At 35.8% G+C, this 20,221-nt stretch overlaps 1 protein-coding gene across 6 annotated transcripts in view; it reads left to right on the top strand.

Moving 5' to 3' along the window:
* RUNX1T1 (RUNX1 partner transcriptional co-repressor 1) overlaps positions 1-20,221 on the top strand; it is a 158,477-nt gene that overhangs the window by 43,838 nt on the left and 94,418 nt on the right. The window contains exon 1 of one of the 6 annotated variants that reach the window (XM_081950840.1): positions 3,512-3,607. The exons of 4 other annotated variants lie outside the window; for them this stretch is intronic. In XM_081950840.1, the coding sequence (XP_081806966.1) occupies positions 3,604-3,607 (4 nt within the window). In that variant the 5' untranslated portion in view covers positions 3,512-3,603. Of the gene's footprint in view, positions 1-3,511; positions 3,608-10,656; positions 11,000-20,221 lie in introns of those variants that run through there. One more of the 6 variants, XM_081950839.1, reaches the window with a different exon arrangement.

The raw sequence follows: 20,221 nt of genomic DNA, 5'->3' as shown, positions 1-20,221 counted from the left end.
TGTTGTTGTTGTTCCATGCAGTCTCCAGTTACTAAAGTGTTGACTTAATCTCTGGCTCAACCAGATAATATTTTACGTCAAAAAACCAGATTACCTTTTTTGGCAGTTTCATGTAAATGTTCAATGACATGAAGAAAAAAATGGGCCTTGAGCATACGAAACACTGCAGCAACCATGAATATAGCTGTTCCTCCTCATAATCACTGACTCACCCATTCCACTGAGGAAGGAGTAGAACAATTGTAAAATGGTTAACCCTAGATTTGCAAGTAGACCAGACAGATGCCACTGTTCATGATACTGAGTGCCTTTAAGAGTTCTAATAGGACAAGGAAGTACATATCAGGTACAAGCAAACAGAGCCACTTGTGACTAATCTCAAGCAGAAGCTTTATTGTTAGTCACCTGTTACAAGACCCTCACTGAACTGTGTATTTTCTTGGGGATGGTCAGATAAAGCTTCAGGGATTCTGGGGAAAATCAGGCCTGTGCTACTTTCTGCAGTGCAAGGACTCTTAAACTCAGCTTCTCTTAATACATACCTTAAGAATAACTGGAGATTCTACTGCAGTGTAACATTCAAATTTGGAGATGACTCATCCATCAGTGCCCAATTTTCAATGCTGACTGGATGGGATTCAAACAGTTTGCTTCATCTCAGTGGTGGGATTCAAATTTTTTTTACTACCGGTTGTGTGGGCATGGCAGGGGAAGGATACTGCAAAATCCGCATTCCCTCCACACCCTCAAAATTTCCGCTATCGGTTCTCCAGAACCTGTCACAACTGGCTGAACTCTGCTTCATCTATAATCCTCTGTAGCCAAAGCCCGACCATCTTCTTTAAAACTTTCTCCAGAAAAGGGAAAAAATGGAAACTGTGTGAAAATTGTATAATGTGATTAACCCCCCTCCACTGAAGACACATTCACAGAGTCCTAGAGTTGCAAGAGATTTTGAAGCTCTTCTAATCCAAACCACTGTTTAAGGGGGAAAAAATCCAGATCAGTGTCTACCCAACCTTTGTTTGAAAACTTCCGGTTATGGAGCACCCATAATTCCAGAAGGCAAAGCAAGTGAGGCACTATCCAATCAGAAGTATTTCTTCAAATATATCAACAGAAGGAAGAAGATAACAATTGGCTTACCTCAAATGGAGAAATGATATCAAATGAATAAGCTGAGGGGTAGTTGTGGAGAAAATTTATATGGAATATATCATAGGTTATTGTTGATTTTCTCCCATCTATTGTACGAGGATGTTTATATGGGAGGAACCTAGATATGCCAGTTTAACTTATTGCAGTCTTTGTTCTCCCATATTTTATTGCAGAATTCTATAGTATTGTTGTTATGTGGTGGCTCAGTGGCTAAGATGCTGAGCTTGTCGATCAGAAAGGTCGGCAGTTCGAATCCCTAGCGCCACGTAACGGAGTCAGCTCCCGTTACTTATCCCAGCTTCTGCAAACCTAGTGGTTTAAAAGCATGTAAAAATGCAAGTAGAAAAATAGGAATCACCTTTGGTGGGAAGGTAATATTGTTCCGTGTACCTTCGGCACATAACCATGGAGACGTCTTTGGACAGCACTTGCTCTTTGACTTTGAAACGGATATGAGCACTGCCTCTAGAGTCAGGAACAACTAACACATACTTGCGAGAGGAACCTTTACAGTACTGTTCTGTTACTTCAGGTCAAATCTGATTTCATCAAGCGTATTTCCATCAAGACGTCTGCAATACTTGCCATCTATGCAGATAGTCCTCGACTTACTGTCATTTTGTGACAGTTCAGGTTTACAATAGCAGTGACAAAAGTGACTTTCAACTAGTCCTTGAACTTACAACCATTGCAGAAGCACCATATTCAAAGGATCAAAATTTTGACACTTTGCAACCAGCGTCTATATATATATAATAGTTGCAACATTCCAGAATCGCATGATTGCAGTTAAGATTCCCAGTCAGTTTTTCACAACAAAGTCAATGGGAGGAGTTGGATTTGCTTAACAACTGCAGCGATTTGTGGAGCAATCCTGGCAATAAGGTCATAAAATCAGAAATGACTCACTTAACAACTGCCTTAGTTGGCAATGGACATTTTTGTCCCAGTTTTGGACATAGTCGAGGCTTGCCTGTTACATTTGAGAAATAAATAAATAAAAGCTATGTTACTTAAATGAGTAAGGATGGGTTACAGATATGACTTGAGAAGCATTTTTGACACTATTAAAGTTATTTGACAAGTTCCAGTTGCAATAATGGCACTTGTAGTAAACAAAAGAGCCAAAGTTCAGGATCGTTTTTTTAGGAAATTATGTTTATTCTAAGATGATGTCTATCATATAATATTTTCATGTTACTCAAAAGTCAGTGGTGGGTTTCAAATTTTTTTAGAACCTCTTCCGTAGGTGTGGCCTGTTTTGTGGGAGTGGCTTGCCAGCCATGTGACTGGGTGGGCATGGCCAACTTGTAAAATGTGGTGAAACAAACGTAACAACGCTATTGCTTAGCAACCAAAATGTTGGGTCATAAACTCTGGCATTTGAAGCACACAAGTCTTAAAGCTGTCAAGGTACAAGACCCTTTTACCCCTAACCCTTTAGAAAAATACCCCAGGGGTGTTCAAACTTGACAGCTTTAAGACTTGTGGACTTCAACTCCCAGAATTCCTCCTCTTGCTCTTCATCTTGATGATGTGCGGACGGGCGGGGGGAGGGAACTGGAACCAGTTCTAAGCGGCACTGTAGATTTGTGGAACCTCTTCTATAGAGGAGGTTAGAACTGGCAGGAACCCACCCCTGTCAGAAGTATAGGAAAGAATGCTGCAACATTCTGGTTGGTATATGTACAGGAGGATTGCAATTAATGTGAGTTTTTAATAATGTGATTATTTGATTTACTATGAATTGTGCACCGTTGAGGCTTGCAAATGCGCAATTACAGTTGGGGTTTAGAAGCTGCTAATCTTCTTACGTGTAATATGGAAAAAAAGAAAGATTCCATTAGAGGAAAACAGTGCAAATTTTTAAAAGAAGAGGCTCATTATTACTTTACTAAAATAGGATGGTGATGGAATGACTGAATCTACAGTAAGTTTTGTTTTGTTTTCTGTAATTACTCTGTCACTTCGTCAACTGTAAATTGAAATTAAGTGTACGTTCTTTTTATCATTTACTGCAATATTTCATTAGTATACATATTAAACATATATGTTTGAATATTTTCATGATTTTTTTTTCATCAAGCTGGAACCATTTACCATATTTTCCATAGAAATAGCACTTCAAATAGTACAAATTCAACCGATGTCGGTGGGATTCTCTAACTTCACTAATCAAGACTTATCTGTATGAGGCACCTTATACAAGCACCACACACCAAAGTGGCTGTGCACCTGATCCCAACCATCAAAAGCTGTCCTTCATTAATCGAGGAGAAAGTGTGGCATTTATTTTCTTTCTGTCTTCTTCAGTGTAGACTAGTAGCTCAACCATAACCATTTCCCAAAGCCTGGAACTTCAGCTGGGATAATTTAAAGACAAGTGATGAGAAATCGATTCCAGTGAGGCAAATCCCACTAACCCAAGACATTTGGATAACATTGATGTGTAAGTTAGCAGCTCTAGAGCTAATGGATATATTAAATAGAAAAGAAGTGGAAAAGGAAAAAGTAGCAGCCTCCCCTTATAAGTGTTACTGTAGTTTAGTAATCTGAATTTATGTAGATAGCTCTATAGTGTTGCATATTTGCTCCACCTGGTGGATTTCATGAAGAATATCTTAATCCCTTTTAATAAGGAGCTGCGCACAACTGAAACACAAGATCCTACTCAGAGTAAAGCCGTCTTTCAAGCTTAGAACAATAAAGTCCTTCTAAAAGGCAATTATTCAAAGTAAAAATTAATATCAGATGGTTTGCTTCCCGGCATTCAGTTTGGTGATTCTTTAGCAAGCAGACTATTTCAAGCCAATTAATGAGCCCCCTACCTCAACTCCATCTAAATGTATAACTTTTTGATGTTCAATATGATAGTTGAAAATTGTTCCTCACTCCATTGCAAACAGGCAACAGTTGATATAAGAAACAGCTAGGGTTGCCAGGTGTCCACTCTTTGAGCGGACATTCCGCTTTTTTCACATTATGTTCACTATTTTTTTTCACAAAATAGTGGACATTTTTTGTATTCAAAAGCTTTATGATGAAATGGTACGTAATCTAAAGCTGTACAGTCTAAGAGAATAAGGATAGGAGAATCGCGTTTTGTCTTTTTTTTCATAAGTTAGAATGAGACAAAGATCGAATATCCATAGAACTTGATTCTCCAAAAAAATTATTAATCATACTCAATTGTTTCACAAGACATTTAATAAAAGTATATAAAATTATTTACAAACTATTTTTCTTAACTCACATTTACCTATTATTTTTATATTATACTTTTTTCTTAGTTGGATAGGGATGTTTTGGAACACTCAATAACGTATCATCATTTGAGGTTCAATGAGTACTAGCCTCAATATGTAGGGTGCGAATTTGTCAAACCAAAGATTTCGTTGAAGCATTATAAACATAAAAGTTAATCATTGTTTTTATGTAAATACTATTTTGCTGTGTTCTAATTAAATCACCATGTAAGTAATATTAGGTTAATCTTTAGTAATAGCCATCAGTTGAATCAGTTCTCAGTATAAAACACAAATACATAGCTTCAGTGAATTTAGCAAATTCTACGAATTCGTGAATTCACTGTTAAATTTGAATTAAATCTAAATAAATGTAATTTAATATTTTACATATTATTATAATATATTTGATGTTTTGAATTTTAAGTAAAGTTTTGAAGTGATTATTTTAATACGTGTTAAAATGTTTGTAAGAAAATATATAATTTAATTGTAATTTTTTTTTACTACTTAACTCCCACCCCCCCTGCTTGTCCGCTATTTTTTGGAAGCAGACCTGGCAACCCTAGAAACAGCAGTTCAACCCAAGTAGGTAATTGTGTACAGAAATATTTCTGTAGAGTATTTGGCATAAGAAAGTCCAAGTCTAGCGGACAGAGATTATTTTCTTTGGAATCCAACTGGATATGTTAATATATGGATTATATCACTTCAGCCTTCCTGTAGTTCTCTTTCCCTTTCTCCCTCATATACACAGCTAATTCTAAATTCTAAACAATCTTTAGCATAAAGTGAAAGTTAGAAACTCAGGTTGCCATATGTGGAGAATTTTGAAATCTTTTTGTTCCCTTTAAATATGCTGCCCACAATCCTTTTGAGCATTTATTATTGTAATAAAATGAAAAAAGGGGGGTGGGGAATGAAATTGGTATCTCATGAATGGTTCCACAGAGCTCTGGAGCTCTGAAATGTTGCTTGCAGTATGGTGTGGAGCAAGTATTCAGAAAAATCTGTCCAGATGGCTGCCAGAGATGCAGGTTTTTGTCTTTGGTGCTGAGAGGAGCAAACTCACTGGAGCATACGCTATCAACCCTTTGCATTTTAACAAAACTAACTCACTCTCTGTCAGAATGGGGAGGGGGTGACACTGGAACAAAAAAAAAAGTTCTCTGTTCTATTGCAATCCCCTCTCAAAAGGGGGGAAACACATCAGATACATCAAAATGCTCCTTTTAAAAAAAGTGAAAGTCTAATATTTATATAAAGGAATTACTGTGTTCCCTTTTGGAACCTATAACGCATTGAGCATACCAAAGGCTCAAATGTATGTATAATGAAAAAACGATGGATCAGTTTTAATGTCAGATATAAGAGTTTCAAATCATATGGGAGATTATTATATTTCTGCTCAGAGTAAGATTTCTGGACATTAATTAGCTTCATTGGTTATATGGAAGTCTGTATGGTAGCTGACAGATATTTTTATTATATATTTATAATTGAATATAAAGTTAAAGGCATAGCATTTGTTTCATTGAAAAGATAAATGTGAGCTGTCTAGTCCCTTCAATTTACAAAGTGAATTGCAAGATAGTAATTGATTATTCATAATATTTATTTATGTTACTTGTATAATGTCCAGTTTATAAGACTCTGGACAGTAGCTTATTTCTAGTTTGAAATTAGGCTTAAATTAAGAGTGTATAATTTCAATTTGTTTGTTAATTTTACATAATTTCACTAACTGGATTCAGTTTTTAGAATAGAATAGAACAGAACGGAATGGAATAGAATTCTTTATTGGCCAAGTGTGATTGGACACACAAGGAATTTGTTTTTGGTGCATATGTTCTCAGTGTACATAAAAAGACAAGATACATTTGTCTATTTTATTTTATTAAATTCAGTATGTAGGCAGGTTGCCTTCAGTATGTAGGCAGGTTGCCATGATGCTGACAAATTTCACAATGTTTGTCCTCCTTCTAAGATATCTGTATATGTCTATAGTGTACATTTAATATTTAAGATATCTTTTAAGATTATTATATTTGAGGATTCCCTGTTCCCACCTATCCCAAAGCATATTGAGAATACAAAAAAAAAAAAAAACAATCTCCCTCTTTCCCTTTCCCCCATACAAAAAAATACACATATGCTAGTCTCTAAACATAGCTACTTTTTAAAGAAATAAAGTAGTTAGTCAAAGTACTGGCATTATTCTTGTTTTCTTCAAGATATAAATTGAAAACACAACTCACATGTCATCATGAATTATTTTAATGATTTTTTGAGTGGAAAGAAAATTGTCTTTGTTAAAGGTTTAGTGTAGATACTGTGTCATGGCAGGACTAAGAAGAAAATCAATTATTTGAATGATCTCTGTTGGAACATTTATGCTCTAACTTGAGTACAGTTATGATATCTAAATGCAGGTCTTTACACACAGATTTATCTTTTGTAAAAGGTGTGACACATCTAATTTTCATCTTAATATGAAATAAGACAAAACACATTACTGGGAACCCATTTTCAATGTTTTTTTTAACGAAAGGAAAGTGACAGAAATTTGCTAGAGAAATATAATAGGGAATGCTGTCACTCAGTGCAAGACATTAATAGATGATTTCATGTGATATTATGTTTACTGTACATCACATTGACAGTCTAATGAATAAAGTTAGGAAAGCGTCCAAAAGGAGTTTCTCCACAAAAAAACCCGCAACACTTCATCTGTTAGGTGGGTTTGCCTTGTCAGTAAAATTTCTAGTGAAAACACTGATGACTTCCAGCTGAGTGAAAAAATCCAATCTTTGGGATCTGAACAAAATCTAGCAGATCAGAATTCAAAAGTCCAATGAATGCTTCTTTTTTCACTCGTTGGTCACCCATAAAATATTATTTTCCAATATGTCAGCCTCATTTGGTGGCCAGTGGCCTGAGTAGGAAAATGGAACGAGTGAGTGGACATTACTGAGTCTGTTCTTTTCAACTGGCATGCTACTTCATGGAGTAGCTTTGCCTCTAGATGAGGGGGTGTCCTAATGACCATTCATCAGGGCTGGTTGCCTGATCATTGAGTGCCTCCTCATTCAGTTTATCAAGCCTTGCACATAAAAAGTCAGAATAAGCATTATTCAGCTTTGTTAATGCCAAGTAGGAGTAAAATGCTCCATTTGAACCCATTTTGCCCTAGGATTTTCACTTTGTTAATGCAGTCCTGCTTAAATGAGTGCCTTTATTGGGTCAGTCAGACTATCTGAAACTATTAATTGTCTTGAACTGAATAGCTGGTGGCAGGCCAGAACAGATGGGATAGAAAACTATTTGGTTGGGTGTATTGCTTTCAATTAGGATCAATGAGGTTTCAATGCCTTTGAATTAACTCACTTAATAGTGGCTGTGTGAAAAGTCACAGTGTATCACAACAGTGTGTGAGGAGAAGAGAGGGGAAGTTGGAAAGATCCTCAGAAAAGCATTTTCTTCCATAGCTGCTGATAACAAAGAACTTTCATCAACTATATATATGCAATTCAAGGGACTTTCATCTATTGTAGTAAGTTAGCATAAGCACAAGGAGAAAAGGGATCTGTTTTCAAGCTACAGGCCACTATCCTGACCTGCATATTGTTTTATTATGCCTGCATTAATTTCAGCACACCTGATTACACAAAGAGTTATAGGCTTAAGACTCTAACATGTGGAAATATTCCCTCCCGTGGATAATTTTTTAGTGATAGTTTTGTATTTAGCATTATAGTTTTGTAAGTACACTCCATTTCTCTGCACACAAGAAACAGGAATATGTTTAGTTTTTTGTATTGATGAGGAGGTTCTGTGCAAACCAGGCAAGGAATACTGATAGTTTTCAGAACTGTTAATCACCATTCACATGTTCTTAATTGCTGTTGCTTCTTTTGGGCTCATTTCATGAAAAACAAAACAAAAAGTGAAGTTGAGTAAAAACTCTTATAGCATTGCTTAAGTGCATTATTTTTTTTAAAAAAAATCCAGAAGTACTTATTTAAGGAGAACTGGCAAATGGGTCGCTTGCCTCTGAGCATGAAATATGGGAGGGGGTGGCGGGGCAAGTAGATTATTCTGCATCTGGCTGCTTGAGAAAATGCTGAAGTAGGCCTCAGATGTACAGGCATTCTGTGAGCCGCCTTCCATAAGTAGTCTTCTAGGTGAGAATCTCTAGGGATCCAGTTTTTGTTGACGTGGATCAATTTAAATGGCAATTACTGCAGTCAGATAACAGCTTAAAAAGCCTTTTTACACATAGAAAAGATGCATAATCACACAGCATATGGTAGCATTCAATTTTCTGAGCCATAGCTTAAGGATTTACAATGTGTTGATATTGACCCACTTTTAAGATTGAATACAATTCTGCTTTATTTAAATGTGTGGTACCTTTAGACCCATTCTTTTCACCTGTTTCTAAAGCTGCATCTGCCTTGCTTGTGCAGTGATGAAACACTGCTTTTCCATTAGCAAAAATGCCCCCTGCCTACTCACATCTGAAGCATAGCCTTATGTGTTTGCTTTTAAATCATAAATAAAGAAGTAGTGGTCTCTCTTAAACACTTCATTGCATAAATATTATTCTCATGTTCTCTTTTGCTTTCTTCCTTTCAGGTTAGTTGATGGATGTCTGTAACACTTTTTTGCTTTATAAGAGTTTTGTTCTCATTTCCTACATCCCCCAGAATTGTATTGTATAGTATACATTAGACATCTAACTGCTGTTGTCCTCCAAATAAATACCATTAGGTGGTTATGGTTGACATTGAGGAAACATTGTACATTTTTTTCTTTAAAAAAGGATACCACAAATTCAGCAGTAGACTTTCTCTCTCTGTGTATCTGTCTCCCTCCCCCCTTTCCTGCTTGAAAGTATAGCACATCGTTTAATACATGATCAATAGCAAGTGTAATCAGTTTGCTTCAATGTGCCAAGTAGTTCATCAGATAATTCCTACTTTTATATTTCCTTCCTTCCTTCCTTCCTTCCTTCCTTCCTTCCTTCCTTCCTTCCTTCCTTCCTTGAAGAAAAAGACAAAGATAATTCCTACTTTTATATTTCCTTCCTTCCTTCCTTCCTTCCTTCCTTCCTTCCTTGAAGAAAAAGACAATGGATACAACACATACTGAGTAGATTACATTTTAAGTTAATATTTTGGACTTAATATTTAGATCCAAAATATTCCTTTATATAGTGACATATTTAAATGGATTTTCTTCCCTGGCAAATTGGCATGAACATATAGATTTGGGGAAATGTTTAGAGAGAAAGCAGTAATATGGCTTTGTTTGAATGGAGCTTAAATTGGAAACAAGGTGAAGTGTATTTTTTTTTAAATGGGAGGGGATAGCATAGGAGTGAGCAATAGAGTTGGCTTTTCCTCTTGCTTGGAATTTTGCGTAAGCCTGAATGCATTGTGGAAGGTATATGAGGATCAAGCTTCTGTTTCGCTTAGGAAGCAGATGATGCTTTACAAAGGACAGAAGACAGACTGCTGAGAAGAAAATAGGCGGCTTTAGATAAAGCACTGTAACAAAGACTTGTAGTTTTATGTATCATGGTGTCCATTAAAGCTTAATAAGGAAGAGTGCATTGAACCTAGTCAGGCATATGTTATTCATGGAAAGAATAAACATTTAAGAGACGCGCAGAAATAAAAAAAATGGGAAGAACGTGATTGTTTAGCTTTTGAAAAAAGCTTTGCAGGGAAGATTTTTGTTTTCATCTCCCACAGTTTGATATGCAAGGTAGAGGGAGAGTAAGCTACAAATGTTTGGAGCATATCAATGCTAGAATTCCAGGGGGGTTAAATGCGTTGTGGCAAAATGAAACTGGACTGCCTTTAAGTGTGCTCTATTTTATACATACCATTGAGAGCCTGACAAAAGGAATGATTTTGATACTCTGCTCGCAGTGATAAAAACCTTATCTCAACAGCAAAATTATTTCCCTTTTCCCTGAAAAATAAACTCATAGGCTTAAGCCCATTGCTTCTGCACATTAAAATCAGCAATCCAGGTTCAGATTCCCCCCTCTCCCCTTTTAACATTTTATAGTCATTAATTGGGAAGAGAAATAGAGAAGGAAGTACAGGTTTTTAATAGATGCTTTCTCTGGAAGAAAGGGTTAACTTTTAAAGAGGGAGAAAATGAATAATTCAGTGTTCAGCTTTATCACTCTGCATTTTGCTATCTATTCTTTTGGTCCTCTGGAACTTGCCGTGAAAGGTACAGTAGAAGAAGTCAGCTGGGGGGGGGGGGGAGAAGACCGTGATAATTTGCACACCCATCCCTGTCATTGTTCTGCCTGAAGAGACGGAGTTAGGTTCAAGGCCACATGTGTTCCTGTCATCATTCACATTTCTGCTCCAAGTGCAATACAGATTGTCAGCTCTCCATCTGTCTTTGCAAATGCATGAGCCCAGCATCCTGCTTCCAGCTACAGAGGCACAGTTAGGATGGCCCTCCTTGTTTCTCTGTGTTCATTCCAGAACAGGAGGCACTGAGCCCTAAATAACCTCGCCTTTAGGAGAGAATCGGTTACTGTGGCTCTGTTTTATTCATAATGCCTGGTAAGTGACCTCCCCTTTCCCCTTTTCTTTCTTTCTTCCTTGATTTTTTTTCCTGTCATTTTATGGACAGATTTTTTTGACAGATAAACTGAAGACTTTGAGGCTGGCATACTCAAAGAATAGTTTGAAATGTGAATTGCATCCTATTTGTAGCGGGCTGTGTAATGTCTGAGTGTGTGTGTATGTGTGTGTGTGAAAGGGAGACACAAGAGATTATTTAGGGTGTAATAAATTGCAATGCTGAATATTAAAGGAGGGAAACGCAGTGGCCAGCCCGTCTGCCTGGGGATGCACAATTCAGTGAGTTTGTGACGAGAAAAGGGTTTTTTATTTCATACATTTGACTGCATTCTTTTATCTGTAAATCTTAACATCAAGGAAGGAGGACTTGTGTAATCGTGAGGAAAGTCTTCACAATGAGCTCTCAGAAAAGCAGTTTGTGTTATAGACCTGAAGTGAGAGGGAATACAACAAATTGCTTCTGATTTTGCACTTAAAACCAACCCGCTGTCTTTCACGAGCAGCGGCTGAATATTGGAACTGTATTTCTCCTTAACATCTCCTTAAAACTGCATATCTGCTGAATGAGTGAAACTGTTATGGAAGTGGAAATTTTTAGCATGTCAGTTTCCTCCTGAAAATATTATCCTTGGACCTTGACCTCTTGCCTAATTGATAAATGGTACTGCCAGTGGAAATATTTCATTGGTGTCGAGAAAATTATGTGAAGGGATTGGTGGTGGGGGAGTATGTGTGCGAGAGAGGAAAAGAGAATCTTTTGTAAACGAAGGAAGAATGGAATCTTTCTCTTGAGTGGGCATTCTGCAGTGCACATGTATATTTGCAACATATTCATGTAATGATAATTAGATTACTTATATATAGATTTTAAATAACAGTGAGTGATTCTACAACTGATTGGTTATTTTAGGTAGGGATGGGGGGGGGAGAAGAAAAGATGCTGTCTTTGCTGAAGTGTGTGTACCCATCACAGATGGTGTTTTGAAATAGTATCTGCCAGTTTGCTTTGACCACAGTTGTATGTAGGTATTGCCAGTGTTTGAAGAATTTATTTTTTCTAGGATATGTATTCCTGGTCATTTCTATCACTGATTTTTTTTTGGTCACAATTGCAGTCTTAAATCAAGAAAGTGAGAATACACGTGCTCATAAAAGAAGGCTAAGAATTGATGTAGAGATACAGGCAAATTAATTTGAATAAATATCAACCAAAGATAGGAAATACCAGTTTTAACTCTTTGTCTGGAAGTGATAATGTGCAGATCTTGCATTCTGAGAGAAGTAATCTTAATTAGTAACATAGCTATGACTGCAGGGATCCTTTACATTGAAATGCTGCAATGTTTTCTATAGTTTTGCATGTATGGATATATAAACTGTAAATGCTTCTTTGGAATGTTATGTTTGTTATAAAGACAGTCTTAGAAATAAATAGTTTTGTGATACTTAAACTGTCACAGAGTGTCTAAAGCATGCATATCTATATACAGTATCTGTATCTTTAAACTTAGTAAGTCATTGGCTCTCAAATTACTTAATCTAACTACTAGTTAAATCACCATGCATCTTTAATAAAAAGGGGTTGAACGCCACTTATTTCTACAGACACTTAGCAGGGCTGTAGAATTTAATAATTACATAAAATTTGAATTTCCAGCAGGCTTTTTAACTGGAAACAAAAATGATGTACAAGCGAGGCTTTGGGAAGAGAGAGTCGTAATATTAGCTCTGAGTGTTAGAAAACCTTGCACTTGGATACAGAGAATACCCTAACAGCTGTGACTGAGAGCATGTGCCAGAATGGAGATACTTGAGCAGATCTGACACTTGGCTATTTTTGACACCCATCTGTACTCCCTACCCCCCCTTCCTTTAGGATGCACTGCCTCTCAATCTGTTCATAGCATATTTCAGCCTTTTATTATTATATTGTTGGTATTTTTTCCTCCAAATCGGCATTATTAGCCATCTGGGAAAGATTTTGTACTTTTAAAATAAAGATATAATGCTCAGCAGACGAAAAGATGTTTAAATTTTATGAAATCAATATTATGTCATTGCTGTTTGAGATTGAGATTTGAGGAAGCATTCTTGCAAGAAATTCAGGTATTTGGGATTCTTGCATTGCAAGAAAAAAAAAAGAGATTGCATGCAGTACTCATATCTTTTCTGGTTTTAAGTATTGCAATAATACTCCAAGTATTAGTTACAATTGTGATTAGCTATAAATATTTCCTATAGATGGAAACCTTTCTAAAGCCACTATTGTTGGGGACGGAGAGGGAGAATTACAGTACAATAAGATGGATATTTTCAGTAAATTCATATAGCTATATGGATGGTAGCAGTACAGGACATTTTACTACATAACATTTCAAGTTAGTCCATAATACACAGCCCTATTCATAGCATTATGAAACGAGGCCTTAATTTTCAGTAAATTAAATAAATCATATAAAGCATACATGTTTTTGAGGTTGGAGCTTTACAGTCTCTTGAATTTAGTAGGAATTACCTCTTAGACATAATTGAAATTGTACAGAATGGCAGTAATTTTGCACTGTTCACATTTTAAAGGAAACACCAGCCACAGTTTATGAATTTGTTTTGTTATTAGCATTGGTTTAGGGTTGGTTGTCTTTTTTTTTTTTTTTTTTTTTTGTAAAATTACAAATCTACCAGTCATTTTACCATCCTTTCAAATAGCAGATGTTGGCCTACAGAATGCTTTATTGTTGCCCTTAGCAATCTTCAGGATAGTTGCCTTAAAAGGACAATAACTAATCACAGTCATTGCAGCCTAGAAATAATGCTGTTCTTTCAGAAGATGGCTGGTATTAGGTCAGACCACCCCTTCTTTACTTCTGCTGTCCAGATGTGGCTGCAAAACTTTTTAAGTTCATGTTTCCAGGGGGGGGGAAGGAGGAGGGAGTGTTTTCAAATCTGGTTTTACTTAAGACATCTCCATCCTGGAGTGCATTTCATAAATTGCCCACATATTTTTCTTAGCAGAGAACTTAACTGGCTATAATTTTAAACACATGGTTACATCATGTGATATTTTCAAAACATTTGTACACATAAGCTATAAGGTCCCAGCCGAAATGATCCATCATCTCACAGCCAGCCCTTTTTTAAACAGTATATCTGCATTTTCCATTTAGCAGAGCTATATATTATTAGCTTACATTCTGGGTAGTAAAACATTGCATTGCTGATTGTAAAACATGGACTTTATTATCTGTTGAAAATTGATTTGGCATTTATAGCCACTGTGTACCAGAGAAAGGCTTTCTGGATTTAAAATTAGTGCAAGCTACTGAAGATATGTATGAAGAAAGGAAACACAATTGCTGTTGTCCCAATAACTTCACCTTAGGAACATCCTCCTGTATCAAACTTTCATTCTGATTGAATGTACATGTGAATACTATTATGCAGCAAACAGCTTAAACACTATTAACTTGGCTCAGTTCGGTTTTAACTTGCTGTTGCTATGCTATTACTTCAGGACAATGCTTTACAAAACAAGTGTTCTGCCAATTGTAGAAAGTATGTCTGGAAATATTTAAAGGCCTTCAGCAGTTAATGCTGTATCACTGTTTCAGTCATCATACTTAATGTCTTGGCCCAACTGAAGGGTTTAGCCAGTGAGTAAAACCCTGATGGATACTTTTGCCTCCTGGAAAACATATTGAGAGTTGGAGAAAGTTATCTAAATATTTTCAAGAGGCAAAATTTTGTTCTCTGTCTTCTTTCATGTTAGCAACAGTTTCTGAAGTTACTCGGAATAAATCTATTTTGGGTGATTTTTGAGAGAGGGACTTTCTGTCTGGCTTGTATACAATATAATCTTAAATAGGACTGTTATTTCTCAATAGTAGTACTTAATCTTCCTAACAGACAGATTCTCTCATATATTCAGTTTATCCGACTGAAACTTATTTCAGGCAAAAGATTCCAAAAGGCAGTCAGTCAGTCTATCTGTCTTTATGCCCCCATCTCTGATTATTGATTTGATTTTACAATTTTGGTTCCCAATTTTGACTAAAACCTTATGAAATTTTTATATAGAAAGTGAAGAAAGAATTTCTGTCTAAAATCAGTCCACGACTGATTTATTTAAAGAAACTTGAATGAATGTATATGTAAACACATCAGTATGTATATATTTGTTATATATGGAGACTTTTATTTTCTCCAGGACCTACAAGTAGCTTGCATAGAGATTACTATTTAATTTTATCTTTACTACAATAACCTTGTAACATATATTGAGACTTTGAATAATTTTATATGGGATTGTACTGAAATATACCAGGAGCATATTTACAACTTTTGATTCACTTGATTATACTAAATCACGGGTGCCAAACTCACAGCATCATGTTGCTGTCATTTGACGTTTCGTGATGTTTTCCCCATTCGTGGAGCTGGGGTGGGCGTAGCCTGCATGTGGTGCATCCAGTCCACGGGCTGCCATTTTGACACCCCTTGTGCTAAATTGTAGCTTGGTTCTCATGATTGGCTTAGCAAGGATGAAGTGTGAGTGAATGACAGTATGCCAATCTTTTGTTTTCCTCCCAAGTTCTTCATTGAACTTAACCAATGTCACAGCCAAAGTCTTTTCCTTTGTTGATTTTGTAGAATCTGTATATTCTGCATACAAACAAGGAGGCCTACATTGCAAAGCTGCAGATAGCAGGCATTTTGTGTTTTTCTTTGCTGCCACCTATAATCTAGATTTTTGAAGACTAATTCTGAAAGGTTTAATGTACATGCAATCTGTACTTCCTTTTGTATAGAAGAAAATACTTGCATATGCATTGTGAAAGGCTAAGGCATTAACAATTGAACAAAAATTCACAAAGCCGAAAGTTGTACCTTGCAAGACCCATTAAGGTGAACTATATGACTATATTTCTCAGAAAGTTTTAGTAGAGAATCATTATATCTGATTATTATAAGTGCTACTGTGTTTTCTTCTTTTATATTTATCTACAGTATATAGTAGGTATTATACCCTTTTGTGTACCTTATACAGAAATTAAAGGACTCAGACTTTTGATCTGTGGTGGGTTGCCAATTTTTCTATTACCGGTTCTGGTGCACACACATGCAACTCTTCTGTGCATGCCCAAATGCTTCTGTGAGGGTAGGAGGAGCCTCCCATACTGCTACTACTGGTTCACCCTATCCGGGCTGAAATGGGAGCAACCCACCTCTGCTTTTAATTGCATCTGTGTTTTCAACATTTTCATGTGAAGGTATAGAAGTATAACCATCTGACTCTTACTTTAATGATTATTTATTATGTGAAGCTCTTCAAGGTAGATCAGATTAGGAATCCAATGTAATATAGGTCGATACTACAATTATTGTAAAAGTATAATAATAGAATCTTGCAAGTCTGAATGTACTTCCTGCTTCCCTCCTTTTACCTTCATAAGAACTTCATAGTCATGAATTATTCAGATTACATTCTTGCCCCAGACTCTGTCCTCTTTTATATGACTATTGTCTTGGTAGTGACTTTTCCTCCTGTCCTTCAGGGCCATTCCCTCTGTCCTCTACACATTACCACTTTTGATACATTTGATTTTTTCATTTGTGGGGGAGGAGGAGAAGCAGCAGGAGGAGTTTGGCACTGTGCAACATACATTCTATTAACACTTCAAACAAGAAATGTTATTATGCACATAGTTATGAATGCTCATTTGATTTTTGTTCCTCTTTTTTATTTAGCTCATTTCACTTTTAGCTCTGTAGTTAGACAGTTTTTCCATTCACAGTATTTCAAAGACAAGTTGGACTTGAAAGTGCATATTTGCTAGGGATTTCATTCAAATAAAATATAACTTTTTTTTTATAATTGTTGAAAAAAATCTCATATTTTAAAAAGCTGCTATGGAGAAAATTAAGCTGCCAAATATATCCATCATTATATAGTCTTAATCTTGGAAACAAAAAAGAAACCTATACAATAATAACTATGCAGTATAGGAACACAAGGAATATTACACAATATATTCATCTAATTCAATGAATTCATCTAATTCAATGTCTTTCCCAAATATAAGACATTGATATATTTCAACATTTATGATAGGAAGATGGTGGAGGAAAATGACAAGGTAGCTCTTAGAACTACTTACCATGTATTAAATGAGAGCAGAGCAGGGTCTGTCTTGTCAATTGCATTATTTTGCAATCCAGATAGTAATATTTTTTGCAGCAGAACATATCTGTCTTTGCTTCACAGTGCTTTACGGATATTTAGTTAGGTTCAGACTTATCTAGGGGTGTATGACAGGGCCAACCTTCTGCAGCCTGCTGACCTGTATGTGTTCAAGTTATAATTCATGGAATTTCCAGTCAGCACAACAAAAACATTCAATATGCTAACATTGCCTATTTCTGGTTTCGGTATTATGTCAGCATCCCGTTTGTGCATAGTTGCATTTTATTTTATTTTTATTTTTTTAAAAAATGCCTATGGAAACCTCTATTTCAGGAGACTTGGTTCATGCTGAATTTTAAAAGAAAGAAAAAAAGTGCAATTTCTGCTCCCCTCAATGTTTAGAATACTTACTCTATCAAAATGACAAGACGTGTATAATTTGTTAATCACGTGGCAAATCTTTTTCTCCTCACAATTTTATGTAAAAATTCAAAGATTCCCTCAGTTGTTTCATATGTGAAAAAAAAACTGTGTTCCTTTTGAAATTGATAATAAGCAAAAAGATTCTAGAACCACTGAGTTGAAGGAAGCCTTATAGGCCACTCGGTTCACATCTAGTTTATCATCCTGCCATCTGGAGGTAGGAAATCCAGTTCTAGTATATCCCCAAGAGATTGCTATCCATTCTCTTTAAAGATCTTCAGAGAAACACAGAGGAAGAGCCATCTGCTCTTTTAATTAATTAGTTCTGTTCTTAAACTACTGTTTCAATAAAAGATTAAACAAAAAGACTGTAAAATCTAGTTTTATTGCATTTTGAAATTATTTTATTGGTTTCTTAAGCTGTTAAAACATTTTAGATATTTTTAATGTTTAAACTATGTTTTGTAATCTGTCTAAAATACTTCAGGTGTAGAATGTAAATACAATACTGTCAGTTGTTATAATGTCACCTGTCACTGAGAAGTTCACAACGATATAGTCCCACCATCCTGTTCATATTTCCAATATCCTAATGATAATATTTATTATTAATTGGTTTGATTTGTTTTGATTTGCATAGCTGCCCTTCTCACCAAAATGACTGAGTGGCTCACAGAGATAAAACAACAATCCAATAAAATGGTTAAAAACCAGTATAGCTACATAAAGCAATAAGTATCTAATCTTTAATTGTCTAATCTGTTTCTAAAAACATTCAAATGGATATATATCATCCCAATTTTGGAAGATTAATCACATGGTTTGTGTAAACATATTTTGCCTGCCTTTAATTTTCTTTTATTAGCTACATTAGTTATCAGGTCTAATTTTACATTTTTTCTAAGCTACCATGTTTAGAATCCATAGCTGTTTTTCCAAGAAAATTGCTTTTCACCCATAATCATTTTAGATTACTTTTTCTAAATACTTTCCAGTTTCACAATATTATTTTGAAGTCTTGTTAAATTTTGAAACTTTGTTCAGGCACCTTTACCAATCCAGCAGGCTTCTTCTGAAACTATGGGAGAACCTGATGCCAGGATTTCATATACTACTTGGCTTATTTTCAAAACAATTCTGTGAGAGATAAATTTATGGTTGGTAATAAATGCATCTCTTTTCTATAATTTCTGTTTTAAGAAAGAGAGAGGGAGAAAGGAGTGTTAAAAACAAAGAAGGGACAACAGATAGAGAATTACCATATTTTTCGGAGTATAAGACACACCTTTTTCCCTCAAAAAAGAAGGTGAAAATCTGGCTCCGTCTTATACACTAAACACAGCATTTTTGGCCTCCCGAAACCCCACCCTCTTTGCATGACCCTGCATAGCCTTTAGGAGGCTCCCAGAGTGCTCCTGGGGGCTGGGGAGGGCAAAAATGGGCAGTGTTTTGGTCATTTTTGCCCCCTTCCAGCCCCCAGGAGCACTCTATAAGCCTCCTAAAGGCTATGCGTGCCCTTTCTTTGACAAAAAATGGGCCCGTTTTCGCAAAAACGGTTTTGGGATATCTGCAAGAGTGCAAAAACTTTTTAAAAAATTTGCCTCTTCAAAATCTTGGTGCGTCTTATACTCTGTAAAATACAGTAGAAAACTCAGTGAAGGACACTTTGGGTGAATGTAGCCCTTAAAATTTTTATTTATATAGCCATCCTTTTCTAATTAGAACTTCCATTCTAATCCCTGCTTTGACTGCAAGCCAGAATATTTTTCTCAAAATAATTTTTATTAGTCACCTAGTATAAACACGGAACATTAAATAAACCAATACACAAAGGTAATAATCTTTCAATTACATCTGTGCTCCCTCTTTTATAACAATACAGATATTTCCAGCAATTATCAATTCTTTATAGCTGTATGTCAAGGTTACCCATCTTCAATTATCCTTTCTTCTTTATAGTACCACAATCAGCATCATTGATGCATATTTTTAAAACAAACAGGAAAATAGAGGATACATATAGCTGAGATTAAAAAAAAGTGTACATACAGACAAGAGTAGAAAGAGCAAGAAACCTATCACTATTGCAATGGATAAACATGTATACAAGCAGCACATTGCTATTGGGATCAAATATTTTAATAATGCATTGTGTCCTTGTTTCTTTGCTTTCCTTCATATAACTCTAGAAGCTTTTCAGCCATCTAAAGTTATTTGCCCTATTGGCATCTTCTTATGATGCACCTGTTGTCTTGCAGCCATTCTTTGAACAAACTGAAATAGAAAAAGAGCATGATGTAACCAGAAGGGAATGTTCCACTTCATGTTCTGGAAAGAGAAATATTATATATGAATGGCTGGCTCATATAAGCATTGTTTACATTTAGAAAATATGTGTATAGAGATTTCTGTATATCCTGCTAATAATCAATACTGTTGGGTTCCACCACCTTCTAGATCTCAGTAATGGTACATCAGAAACTACGGGGGGCTATACATTGTGGTGAGCAGGATGGAACTCATTTTAACATTATAGCAATAGCACTTAGACTTATATACTGCTTTACAGTGCTTTACAGCCCTCAAAGTGATTTACA

Source organism: Natrix helvetica (assembly GCF_964273705.1).
Source record: "Natrix helvetica genome assembly, chromosome: 4".
Lineage (NCBI taxonomy): Eukaryota > Metazoa > Chordata > Lepidosauria > Squamata > Natricidae > Natrix > Natrix helvetica.
Note: the sequence above shows the minus strand (reverse complement) of the source record. Positions and strands in the feature narration are given on the sequence as shown.